This window comes from Schistocerca nitens, chromosome 4 (genome assembly GCF_023898315.1).
Source record: "Schistocerca nitens isolate TAMUIC-IGC-003100 chromosome 4, iqSchNite1.1, whole genome shotgun sequence".
NCBI lineage: Eukaryota > Metazoa > Arthropoda > Insecta > Orthoptera > Acrididae > Schistocerca > Schistocerca nitens.
The window spans coordinates 577415005-577429402 of record NC_064617.1 but is presented as its reverse complement, the minus strand read 5'-3'; the positions used below and the strand labels follow the sequence as shown (position 1 = coordinate 577429402).

At 39.4% G+C, this 14398-nt stretch overlaps 1 protein-coding gene across 1 annotated transcript in view; it reads right to left on the bottom strand.

Annotated features, from left to right (window-relative positions):
• Positions 1-14398, bottom strand: part of LOC126252980 (serine/threonine-protein kinase Nek8) — a 326833-nt gene that overhangs the window by 272792 nt on the left and 39643 nt on the right. Inside the window, exons 5-6 of the mRNA XM_049954008.1 lie at positions 3372-3513; positions 692-848 (exon numbers count right to left, since the gene is read on the bottom strand). Coding sequence (XP_049809965.1) covers positions 692-848; positions 3372-3513 — 299 coding nt within the window. The remainder of the gene's footprint in view (positions 1-691; positions 849-3371; positions 3514-14398) is intronic.

Here is a 14398-nt window from a genome sequence, read left to right as displayed (position 1 = left end):
AGCCACATTCTTGTTGTCTAACAGAAGCCATAATGCTTTGCTTCTCTCTGTAAAACTCATGTCCTCAAAAGATTTAGATCCTAACTTGCAACATTTATTATCTATGCTTTCTCAAAGCTGTTTAACAAACAAGAATGATCACATTCATTTAAAGTTCCTTTTTGAAATCTGAACTGAACTTTACAAAGAATATTTTTATTATTACAGTGATCAATGATCCCCCTATACACAAAGTTTTCTGTGGGGTCAGAACAGTTTGCTGACAATGAAGCTGGATGATAGAGGGAAACCTGTAATTTATTTCCATTTTGAAAGGTGGTTTTTCATGAGGACTGTAATATTGCTTTTCTGTTTGATATCCTGGTTGGATGTATCTAGAGTTTTTGATGTATGGCTTTGTGGTATTTACTGCTCTTAAATCCCCAAAGAGGGTTGAAGAGCATTATAGACATCAATGAGAAGTGAATTGTGTACCCAAGTATCTTTAGTAGTTTAGGTGCAAAAGTAATAATAAACAATTTATCCATAATGGTCAAATGTTGATATTAAAATGTTGAGCAGTTAGGTTCAGTTCATATAAGAAAAATACTGTAATGTCTGCCTTTGGTTATCTCAGTTACATTATTTAAGATTACACAATCAACAATTTACTACTTCATTTCACATGCCTATGAAATCCTTTTTTTACTACCTGATAATATTTGGATGATGAAGCATGGAAAGTACTTGAACTTCATTGAGAGCTGCTTGTCTTTCTACTGCATTTAATTCTGTCATGTTCACTTCCTTCATAACAACCAATGTATCATCAGCAACCTTGCGATATAATACCGCACTGCCAAATGCTCCTGTTGCAAATAAAATAGAGATTTAACAGTCAGTATGTCAGTTTTGGAAAAAGCTGTGAGTCAGCAAGCAACACGTAAAAGAACAAGAATTATGTACATATACACTTACAGAAATGGACAGTGCTACACTCTGAAGCACCAGCTGGATATTTACCATTAAACTTTCATTCCATTTCGAACAGGTGTCCAACATCAACATCAGTGTACATTCTTGTATTCACTGTACAATGAAATGAGACAGCTTCTGAATGTCATTTTACAAATATCTTGACTGAGCGAGGTGGCGCAGTGGTTAGCACACTGGACTCGCATTCGGGAGGACGACGGTTCAATCCCGTCTCCAGCCATCCTGATTTAGGTTTTCCGTGATTTCCCTAAATCGTTTCAGGCAAATGCCGGGATGGTTCCTTTGAAAGGGCACGGCCGATTTCCTTCCCCATCCTTCCCTAACCCGAGCTTGCGCTCCATCTCTGATGACCTCGTTGTCGACGAGACGTTAAAACAACACTAACCTAAACCTAGAAATATCTTGCCATGCTCGCCAACATATATTTTGTCAGTGCATGAAAATTGCTAGCTGAAGTCTACAAAAATATATGTCTTCTCACTGCATTCCAGTTATGTTCTACCAGTGACAATTCAGGGGAATAGGCTGGTCAGTTTAGGATTCGTACATATGTTAACACTTCTGTGATGTCAACTGCAGTAGGGTATCTATAATTACCTTGCTGGAATATGCCATTTAGCACCATTGTCAGGAAGGGTGTGAGAGCAGGATTTACCATTCTTGCCCAACACTGGTGAGCATTCAGTCACCCTTCAAAAAGTACCAAATCAGTACTGTTGTCATATTCACCATACTTAACAGCTGCTTATACCATGATTTCACGATACGAAGAAGTATGGGTCTTGAAAATCCCTGTTACTACGTAGTTTACTGACACATTGAACACAATCTGTCCACTACAAACAAAGCAAGACTCAATGATGAAGACTACAGATGCCACTCAATGTTCCAGTTGAGTGCGGCTCTACACCACACAAGTCTGAGTTGTCTGTGGTATGGTGTCAGTGGTAAACTAAATGTAGGACACAATTTTTATACACTATAACCTTCAATAACAACACTATACCTCAGGACAAAATAATACACAAACACACTGAGGATTGTGTCAGTCTAGAGTAAATCAGAGTCCTTCAGTTACAGTTATTTCACACTGTCAAAAGACAGTCCTTTGTTAGTCAGTCTGTGTCCATACATCAGCACTGCCTCCCTTCTTTATTTTTAAAACTCGGAGCCTCAGGTATGGCAGGCAGCTGGTATTTTATAGTTTACCCAGATCTGGTAGTCTTTGGAACCACTGGGAGGTCCCACTGGTGGCAGCTGGTCTGCGTGTGTTTCTCTGCACTGTGCTGTCTAGTTGGCAGTGTGATGGGTGGTCCTGTAGCAGTGTCCACAGTCACTTTCATGTTCAAGTGTGCCACCTCCAACCACTTGACTGAAACCATTTCCTCTTATCCACCGCACTGAATTTTAAGATGTGTGGTCCACTCTGTAGGAGCTTATATGAGTCACTGCATGGCAGCATGAGTGATGGGTGGACAAAGTTGTCCCACAGGCAGAAAAAAGGTTTGCTGTACTGTAAAAAAACACCCTGATGTACCTGGGGCTAGGGGTTTTAAAAAAGTAGGAGAAGGAAGCTGATGTAGTGATCCAGCTTGACTAACAAAATAATGTACTAATACATTGAGAATCATTCAAGTCTAGAGTAAACCAAAGCCCTTCAGTTACAGCTATTTCACACAGTCTAGTAGTTAGTCCTTTGTTAGCCATTCAGTTACAGCTATTTCAGACAGGCTTCTAGTTAGTGCTTTGTTTGTCAATCTGCATCACTACAAATGCATGGCAACACTAGGTCTCAACCCAGCTTCAAGTACACTGTTCCCAACAGTTCCCAGTAACTCTCTGCTTGGATTTTAGATGTTGTCAGTTCTATTTGTCAATGACAGTTGAACAGTGCTACAGTCTTCTGGTGTAGTCTTTCTGGAAGGATCCATGCCTGTTCTTCCTGCTACACTATTGTCTTGAGTCCACATCATCAAGACTTGCTCTGCAGTCACAGCACCACAGCCAACCATTTGCATCCTATATGATGTTCCCATGTCTCCTACACCAAAGATTCAACCTTTCTCCAAGTCTTAAGGATTGCAAGAAGCTGAATGTGCACATCCTCTGGGATGAAATCTTAACAAAATATTTCATAGGTATGGAAATTGTTGAGTATCAGTTTGGCAGCATTTGGTCAATGTGTTTATGGTGTGACACTTTTCACTCCCTTAAGTGTAAAATAATTTTGTAGAAGTTTCATTGATACCAACTCTAAAAAAATGGATAGCCAATAACTATAAGGAAATGTAACTAGTGTTGAAGAAACAAAACACTGTTTGATTCCATTCTTGTTTTTCGCCTATGCTATGGATTCACATCAGGAACAATAATAGTAATACAAAGTAAACATTCACCTTTGCCCACCACACGAAGTTTCTCATAACCATCTAGCTTGTTCTCCTCGGACTGCAGTCGCAGCTTCAGCTGATCAACAAAAAAGTAAATCTGGCTAACATCATCAGCACCATCAAAATCTCGATACAAACCAACAGGAACCTGTGTACAGAAAATGCAAAATACATTAGATCTGTTACTTATATATCTCAAAACAAAGATGATGTAACTTACCAAACGAAAGTGTTGGTATATAGATAGACACACAAATAAACACAAACACACACACAAAATTCAAGCTTTCACAACCAACAGTTGTTTCATCAGGAAAGAGGGAAGGAGAGGGAAAGAAGAAAGGATGTGGGTTTTAAGGGAGAGGGTAAGGAGTCGTTCCAATCCCGGGAGCGGAAAGACTTACCTTAGGAGGAAAAAAGGACAGGTATACACTCACACACACACACATATCCATCCGCACATACACAGACACAAGCAGACATATGTAAAGGCAAAAATTTTTTGTCATTGTTTATCTGAGTGTCCGTCTGTCTGTCCATCTATTAAAATCCCTTTTTCTCAGGAATGGGTGCATGTTTCAATTTGACATTTATGTCACTTCATAAGGTCTATAATCACTTGGCAAAGTAAAACACTTAAGGTTCTAAGTTAATGCAGTAAACAGATATGACCATTTATGTCAGATATTTTGATACTCACAAACTAACTCATCGAAACCTATAGGGGAAATTGGCGTTAACTATACTTATATTTTTCTTCCCTTGAAATTTTACTTAAAGAATGGTTTTTTTAAATTATTCATGGCTCTGGAGGAAAAACCATATAAAATCTATGGGCACTTTCTTTTTTCCAGTATCTCACACAGATTTTATAGAACTGGAGAAGAATTTTTAACCTATTTTTAGACCATTTAACCCCAGTGGCTGGGTTAACTGGACCTCTTGGTTAAGTAAATGCATTACAGTACCCTAAATATAAAAATTTATTGAATGACATTAGTAACAATACTAAACACACCTTCGTGAGTATATTAATGGAAAAAAATCATGGAAATAACAAAGCTACTGTACAATGAATTTAGTGATATCTGTCTAGAAACAGATCATGTTTCGCTCAAACAGTCCATGGGTGTACTGCCAGTCCATAGTGTCCAACGGGCACAATATTTCGGTGATCAGACATGTTGCCATTGTCAGGTGCACTGATGAACTGAGCTACTGAGGGCCGGCGGCCGTCTTAAATCCCCTCCCCTATGAGGTGTTCTCTCCATTGTCCGCACCCATAGCCACGCAATGGCAGTTTCTGAGACACTGGCGTCAGCGTCTGTGGTGGCGTCGGTGGAATTACCTCACCCACCCTAGCCACCCGTTCGTTTTCTTTGCTGAGCATCTCTTTAATTAGACTCAATGCTGTTTCCCATGCCTTGCAGAGGAATCTCGGTTGATGGAGTCCATCCCTGGTATGAATTTTGATAGCCTCTCTAACGATGCTGTCCCAGTATTTAGATGTCTGTGCCAAGACCCTGGTATGTTGGTAGTCCATTTCGTGATTTTCGGACAAACAGTGCTCTGCGACCACCGATTTGTTGGGGCACCTAAGTCGAGTGTGTATCTGATATTCTTGCAAATGATCTTTGATGGCTATAACCTCAGCAAGGCATGGGAACCAGCATAGAGTCTAATTAAAAAGCTCAACCAAGAAAATGAACTGGCAACCAGGGCGGATGAGGCAATTACACCAACGCCATGACAGACGCCGACACCACCATCTCAGTGACCACCAATGTGCAGCCGCGGACACAGACTGTGGAGGGAACACCTTGCAGGGGGAGGGATTTAAGACAGCCACCCGCCCTCAGTAGCTCAGTTTGTCAGCTCACCTGATGATGATGACATGTCTGATCGCCGAAATATTGTGCCCGTTGGGCACTATGGATCGACAGTACACATGTGGACTGTTTGAGCAAGAAATATGCCGGGAGAAACTGAAGAATCAGATCATGTTTTCATTGTGAGCCCTACTGCCATGTATTGGACTCTGCAGTTTCACTACTACTTCATTTGAAGCAACCAAGATATCATCTTCTTTTGCAGCTTCAAATTTTGGAGTAGACACAGCTCACTTAAAAAATTTACTTCACAGACAATACCGTACATTTTAATGGCTTGAACAATATAACAGTGACCACTCCCTTTACTTTGACTACAATAATGTTCTCTTTTGCACTGTTTCAACATTTTCATCACCACTTGTGTAAAAGTCAGTATTACAGAAATCAGTGTACTGGACATGATCAGCATCTTCAGAACTGTTGCTGCTCTCTTCCAGTAATTGGCATTTGAGTGAAAGCTTTACTTCATGGAATGCATGCTTTTTTGGCAACTGCTTTGATCTTCTGTCATTTGCTGCTATGTCTGGATGTTGCTTAACTGATGCACTGGTAAGGACAGTTTATTTTCTTTCTTTCTACCTCTTGTAGTTTTACTTGTACCAATCTTAGATTATGTCCAAACTTGCACAGGATGTGTAATTTCTGTTTGCTGATCTTGTTTGATGCTCAAGATGCATCACATTGTCATCTGCAGGTTTGCTTTCATCTTATTCCAGTGCGTCATGTGCTGTCCTTTGCATGTAATGACCAAAAAAACTTGGTCTGTAAATACATTTGAATTGAAAGGTTCAGTACCAATGAGACTAAATCCTTTCAAGACGTTGGAGACAGCAAAAGCCAAAGGAGATGCTACCCTCAGAGAGCTGCAATGTCTTACATGGTAATTCTGGGGGTACTGGTGGGTGTTCCTGTGAAATTATTCATAATACTCATTCACCAACAACTTTCTAGGGTTAACTGAACCAGTACACCTGACCCCAAAACTTACTGGCCCAGTTACCTTCACTTTATCAAAAATCTTCAAAATAGGAGGAAAATAGCTCCAAGCACAGCTCATATTTCACGCAGTATCATAAAGCAATAAGCACTGAATTTATCTCAAACAAACAAAATTGTATACTACTAGTTACTAAAATTTTAGGAGGATTTGCTAAATTTCAAAAAATATTACTTCTTCCAATGGATTTCACAATTATATATGTATATCTGCAAATTTAGCCAACAAAAAGCAGCCATATTAGGTCAAATGTACATCAAATCTAAGGAAACAATTTTATGGCACAAAAAAATTCCCTCTTGAATTGTTAATTAATGTAGTGGTCCAATTAACTCTGAGGTTCAGTTAATCCCAACCTGCCCCTTTGTATTGACCTAGAATCATGAAATCTGGCAAAATGCAGAAAAATTTAAAAAAGTCTTGGAATACCTGGGACTGATATCTTGCCATTAACAATGTCAACAACAGACAAAGACAAAGAGACAAAGATTGTCAAAATCAATGAGTGGGAGCAGGGGAGGAGGGATCAACTGTCTCCCGTATGAAGGGAGGAATGAACTGTCTCCCACATGAAGGAAGCGATGTACTGTCTATATACATAATTAAGTTTGGAAGGAGCCCTCAGAGCATGAGTCCTACTCACATCTGGCCATTTTGTTGTGGGCTTGGTCTTTTTTTATTAGTGTTTTGTGTGATATTCATATACAAAGGACTTCAACGAGCTCCAATTTAATAAAATTATAAAGGAACAAACTGCAAACTTACACGAATTCAAGTATTATAAAAAGATATGTTGTTAAGTATTCTTCATAATAAATGCCTGATTATCTAGCCTCAAGTGTTGAAGATACCTGTTAAATGCATAACAGTAATTGTCAGTAGACACCATGGGAAAAAAAAAAGTTTCAGCTATTAAATTCATTTATATTCATAAAGACTGAGAATGAGATTTTCACTCTGCAGTGGAGTGTGCACTGATATGAAACTTCCTGGCACATTAAAACTGTGTGCCGGACCGAGACTCGAACTTGGGACCTTCGCCTTTTACGGGCAAGTGCTCCACCAACTGAGCTACAGTTCAGTGCACATATCAGCGCACACTCCGCTGCAGAGTGAAAATCTCATTCTGGAAACATCCCCCAGGCTGTGGCTAAGCCATGTCTCAGCAATATCCTTTTTTACAGGAGTGCTACTTCTGCAAGGTTCGCAGGAGAGCTTCTGTAAAGTTTGGAAGGTATGAGACAAGATACTGGCAGAAGTAAAGCTGTGATGATGGCACGGGAGTCATGCTTGGGTAGCTCAGTTGGTAGAGCACTTGCCCATGAAAGGAAAAGGTCCCGAGTTCGAGTCTTAGTCCAGCACACAGTTTTAATCTGCCAGGAAGTTTCATTCATAAAGATTGTCTTTCCAGTTAACATTGTACTGAAAACAGTATTACTAGGAGTTACTAGGACACACAGTAATAATAGCTTTAGAACTGAATGTAGTCACTAAAGTAATTTGACTCTTAATAACTTCATGTTAGGTACATTTTTCATAGCAGAATGTTCCTGTCAGGTGGCATTAACAGAAATATGTGACAACAGTACTGGAATAATCAGATCTAGAGAAGATTCATTTGGCAACCTGTCAAAATATCAGGGAAAAATTGACAAAAGAGATAATGTGAGATAAAGCAATGTAGGCTGAAAAAGAAGGAATAGGTAGTGATGAGGAAAGAGAGGAGAGTGTCAACAATTTGACAGAGATACTGGTTTGCTGTTGCAGAATACACAGCCAGCTGGTAGGTTCTGATAAAGTAGATAATAGGAAAAAGCAAAAGCTTTAATCATTTCTTGAAGGCAGCATGATCTGGCATCAGAGGCAAATTACTAGGTAGTATGTTCCTGAATCTTATGAGTGAACTGGAGAAAGAGATGGGGAGTTATGTAAAATTAAACATAAGTACAGTAAGATATCAGATATATTGAAGTTACAAGATGATGATGGACATTTGATGTAACGGAGAAAGAAGAAGCATTTTTCAAAGGGACGTAGCAGAGTTATCAGAAGTGTGGTCCAAATGTGAATACTGAATAGAAATACAATCAGGTCATGTATTTTGTTACGCAGGAATAGAACAGAGAGTAAATTTATGAGCAGGCTTCATCATAAGCAAAAAAATTAGAAACAATATTACAAATACTGAAAGAATGCAAGTGACTGGTAGAATGCTTGATAAAAGAAATGAAGCCAAAGAGAAAGAGACTCATTAGCCAGAAAGTCTGCAGAGGACAATTTATTTAAAAATGAAATACATTTCATCTAAATCATTCAGATCTGTGCACTGCTATTTTCGAATTCTGATGGTTCTGGTGAGGGAGTAGAAGTGATACAAAAAGATTAACAGAAGATGATAAATATAGATACAACATCAAAAAAAGTTTTGCATCACCACAGTTCCCAGAACTCTTGAAGATAGACATTGCCTGTGGATATTGTATCACAGATACAGTCCCTTTGACTGTTCAGAGATATCACCAAACCCGCCCAAAGATGTAAACAACCACGTATGAGCAGCACCTATTAGATGGAGGAGGTCCGACAGCTGATCAGTTCCAGTCATTCCAACAAGGAGGAGGTTCAACCATGCCTAAAGTGTCAATACCGTTATTTTGTGCCAGGAAGGGCTCTCAACGAGGTAAGTGTCCAGGCATCTCAGAGTGAAGCAAAGCGATGTTGCATGAACATGGAGGAGATACAGAGAGACAGGAACTGTCGATGACGTGCCTCATTCTGGCCATCCAAGGGCTACTAATGCAGCAGATGACGGCTACCTATGGATTATGGCTCAGAGGAACCCTGACAGTATCACCATCATGTTGAATAATGCTTTCAGTGCAGCCACAGGACGCCATGTTACAGCTCAAACTGTACGTAATAGGCTGCATGATGCACAACTTCACTCCTGACGTCCATGGCGAGGTCCGTCTTTGCAACCATGACACCATGCAGCATGGTACAGATGGGCCCAACAATATGCCGAATGGACCGCTCAGGATTGACATCATGTTCTCTTCACCGATGAGTGTCAAATACGCCTTCAAGCAGACAATCGTCGGCGACGTGTTTGGAGGCAACCCGGTCAGGCTGAATGCATTCGATATACTGTCCAGGGAGAGCAGCAAGGTGGAGGTTCCCTGCTGTTTTGGGGTGGCATTATGTGGGGCCAACATACGCTGCTGGTGGTCATGGAAGGTGCCGTAATGGCTGTACGATACGTGAATGCCATCCTCCGACCAATAGTACAACCTTATTGGCAGCATATTGGTGAGGCATTTGTCTGCATGGATGACAGTTCACGCCCCCATCGTTCACATCTTGTGAATGACTTCTTTCAGGGTGACGACATCACTCGACTAGAGTGACCAGCATGTTCTCCAGACATGAACCCTATCGAACATGCCTGGTATAGACTGGAAAGGGCTGTTTATGGATGGCATGACCCACCAACAACTCTGAGGGACCTACGCCAAATCACCGTGGAGGAGTGGGACAAGCTGGACCAACATTGTCTTGATGAACTTGTGAATAGTATGTCATGAAAGATACAGGCATGCATCAATGCAAGAGGATGTGCTACTGGGTATTAGAGGTACCGGTGTGTACAGCAAACTTGACCACCACCTCTCAAGGTCTCGCTGTATGGTGGTACAACATGCAATGTGTGGTTTTCATGAGCAGTAAAAAGGGCAGAAATGACGTTTACGTTGATCTCTATTCCAATTATCTGTACAGGTTCCGGAACTCTCAGAACTGAGGTGATGCAAAACTTTTTTTGATGTGTGTAATTCTAAATAGGAAATGACCTCCATGAAGACCAAATTGAACTAAAAATGCAACTGGCTACATTTTATCAAACAATAAGGAACTGTATAAGGGGTAACAGTTCTAAAACCCGTTATGAATTCAAACTGATCACAGACTCATAATATGTATGGGAAAAATTATGTAAAAGTAGAAGGAACCACAGTCACTAGGCAAAAAGCTTTAAATCTACATTGTGAGAATTTATTTGATGAGATATAACAGAAAAAACTAAGCAAATAGTACAGAATGTTAGACGATAAAAGAAAGAGATAGATGAAAGTTATTCAGGCAAACAGCAAAAGATATTGGAGTAAAGAAGAAAGAAAAAGAAAATAAAAAAAGGAACAAGGCAGTGTAAAAGAGAGTGAGGGTTTCAAGAAACAGTAACGGGGGAAGAGCACAGTAGAGTATGCTGAATTAAACAAATCTGTCTGGAAATTTATTTAAACAATGAAAATTTCACAAATAAAACAATTTAAATCAATAGAATTATCAATTAAAATGGTGGATGGCGAGGAGAAAAAATTGTAGAATAGATCTGCCCAAACAGTGATCCATGAGCGCAAGCTCTTCAGCCACACTCCTGCCTAGTGCTCCAAGCACGGGAGCAAGTGGTGCTGAGGGATGAGGAGGAAGAGGAAAATGGAGGCTGCACCCAGACACCAGTTGTGTTAAATTAGATTTTCATTCTGCATTAGGAATACTACAGCACCCAAGCACTTGTCTAAAAAATAAAAAGTGAAGACCACATTGTTCAATGGAAATGGAAATGAGTGTTTGATGTCATTGGCCGGGAGGCCCCTTGCGGTGTAGGTCTGGTCACCTTGGTGCAGATCTTATTACATTCAGTGCCACATTGGGTGATCTGCATGCCAGATGGGGATGAAATGTTGATGAAGACAACACAGCACCCAATCCCTGAGTGGAGAAAATCTCCATCCCAGCCGAGAATCGAACCCAGGCCCGTAGGACATCAATCCGTCATGCTGACCACTCAGTTATTGGAGCAGACACATTGTTCAGTGATGAATGGGAACAATTATTTCAATGTTCAGTTCAATACAAGTTTGCAAACCTTTTTTTCTGTTATTAAATTGACCATGTCCCACCAACATTTAGATTTGAATTGATGTATGTATATTACTCATTATAAAATCAAAATATATGTAAATTTATAAACATCACAACTTAATGTCAAATGCCTGTATGTAAAGCATTTTGTAGCTCTGTTCATCATATTAGCACCCTTAAACGAACTTATTTAATAAAATAATAAAAGTTACTGCATTGGCAGAAAAATAAAAGCTGAAAATAAACATACATGATAAAAACCTGCTTTTAGATGTACACGGCAATTTTCACTCTTAGAAACAGTTGAATTGTGTTGCAAACATGTCTTTCAGAGTTTCCCACATGTGCAGTCTTCAGCATACAACCATCTCACTCAGACATCTGCTCAGGACACTGCAGTGGTGGGAAATCCAAAGCACTGATCAGACTCTGCTGCGCTCATAGAGTGTGAGCATGCTCTGGGAACACAAATCTTGGCCTGGCCCATTGTAGAACCGTTGGAAAATTTATTTAAAATTTAATATAGCCCGAAAGATGAATCAGAAGTAGAGACAGTTAATAATGTCATTCCAGAAGTAAAGCCAGATGAGGTGTATAAAGCCATTAGATGTGTCAAGAAAGGAAATCGTGATGGTGATGATGGTGTTTCAGTAGCTATGGTTACACTGCAGAAAAAGTAAAGCAGAAGCATCATGTTTATTGTAAAAATTAAGAGTTATGGAAAGCTACCATATTCAGATATTCTGTTTTACACAAGTAAGAGGAAGATTGACCAGTATCTGCATGCATTGAGCTACCTAACACAATACCGCCTGTTGCGTTATGATTAGGATGTTAGTACAAAGAGCTTCCACTATCTATGCTGCTGACAGATAGACACAGGAGACTGAAGTGTGTTTTTAAGTCTGGGCATCCACAGAAATTTATCCAGGGAGGGGCTGTCTCTAAAATTACAATTTTTTTATGTACATAAGTTAGACAGTTTTGAGATGTGTTATGCCTCAAGAATGAAATTTTGTAGGTGATACAAGAAACTTATTCTATCCTAGAACACTGATGGTTATACAGTCAATATATGAATAAAAACTCTGTACTCCTGATTCCAGGGAGGGAAGGGGGTTGCAAGTATCCCCTCTTGCTGCCCTCTCCCCTCTTGTGGACAGCTATGAGAATATATATATAATTAGCATGTCAGAAAGAATATATGCCATTTTCTCTATTAATCCTACCTGGTAAAGGACCCAGACTGAAGTGCAATAGACCTACTCAAGTATCAGTCTGCCGATGATTTTATATGACACCTGCTTAGTAGGTTTTCTACACTTCTTGAGGATCTGTCAAGAACTCGGTTTGGCAACTATATTACCTATGATTAGTTTTAAGTGAGTAATCGCCCCATACGCGTACATCTAGATATTTAATGGATGTGACCTTTCAGTTTTTGATCAGCAACTGTCTAATCACTGAATGACCAGTCTTCTTGCATATTTATGTGCAATACATTCAATTTATTTACACCCTTCCTTGCACCAAGTGGTTGACCCTCTTCAGGTCTTCCTGCTTTTCACAACAATTTTCTAGTGTTGCGACTTCTCTATATACAACAGCATCATCCACGAACTGACTCATGGAGTTTCTGACATAAGCCACTAGATCATTTATATAAATTGTGAACAGTAATGGTCCTATAAGTCTCCCTTTGGGTAGGGGAACTATGCCTAATATCACAACCATTTTTATTTCTGGGTAAAATTTTGCTGTTATTACTTTTATTAAGTTACTTTTTTAATTTTTAAGTAAGCTGTTTATTGTTGCCCCTTATCCAAAATAATTAAGTGAATGTCTCATCAAATAAACAATTCAAAAATAAAAAACCACACCAACTACGTTTAGGCAGTTTGGAAAAAAGTATCCCTCATATAGCATCAGGGGTCCTCCTAATATCATCATTTGCGATATTAGAGATACTAGCTCTAACATTTTTAAAATAGAATTAAGGAGCGAAAATAAATTAACTGAAAATTTTAGAACATTATTATATTTAATTACATGCACAAATACAGTGCTGTCATGCAATTTCACATATAAAAATGTCATACACTGCTCACATTATAAAAAGTTGGAATTTATCCTTCCAAACAGAAATGACAAATAAAAGTTTTATAGTCAGTAGCTCCAGAACATTGTTCATGACACCACATGCGACATTTAGTACAAGTTATCCATTTTTCTTCAGGCCTGTCAGACAAATGAAGCTCACAATCATTTTCACTTTCATCATCTGCAGACACTGTCAGTGGTTTATCAGAATCTTCATCTGATTCTGAGGATGTCTCCAATAATGGCCTACGTGAGACATTCCTTTTCTGAATTACAATAGTTTTCTTTTCATGCATGATTTTTTTCCTTTTATGTTTTGCAGTGAGTTGATTATTTTTGTTTTATCTATCAGCAAAAATAGTTTTTGCAACATTTTTGTTCGATTTTTTTGGAAATGTCTTCAATGAGCTTCATTTTATACAGTGTACTTGTCAGAACAGTTGCTGGGCAGCTTGGTCATCCTCTTTTCTTCGAATGAACAGTTTGGTCCTTCAGTTGTGGCAAGGGGCTTATATCCGTCAGAAAAATACTGCAGTAATTTGCAGATGGTGAGGATGTTTCACACCTGGGCTGTCCTCGAACAATGTGTGTACCACTCTTGTTTACAGGTGGTTGGGAGCCACTAGGTCCAGGCTGGGGCTCAAGTACTTCCTGCCTGACGTGACTTGTTTCAGCCAGATAACTGTCATTTTAAGGTGAAAGACGGACAGAGTCTAGTGGGTCGTCTTGTTGACCAGTGGACATGATAGTCAGCCACTGAAAATTCATGGTCTTGGAAAATGTTTCTGTTCAGTTATTCTAAAACCATGTTCTGCTGTAGCTACTGTAGCTGACTTTTTGTAAGCTTCAGCAAACAGCTTTGCAATCTGGAAATGACTCACCACTCTACCTATATGATTTTTTAACCAGTTTTCTATTTCCTGTGCATATTTAAGTTTTCAGGGGAAACATAAATGTTCCATCAACAGGTTGCACCTTATGACAACAGTGAGGTGGTAAACTCACAATGTGTACACCATTTTCCCTAGCTGACTCAAGTAATGGTAAGTTTCTTATGTGTGAATAGGGGCTATCTAAGATCAGGATGAAGGGGTCTTCCTTGGCAGGTTTCACACTTTCTGAAA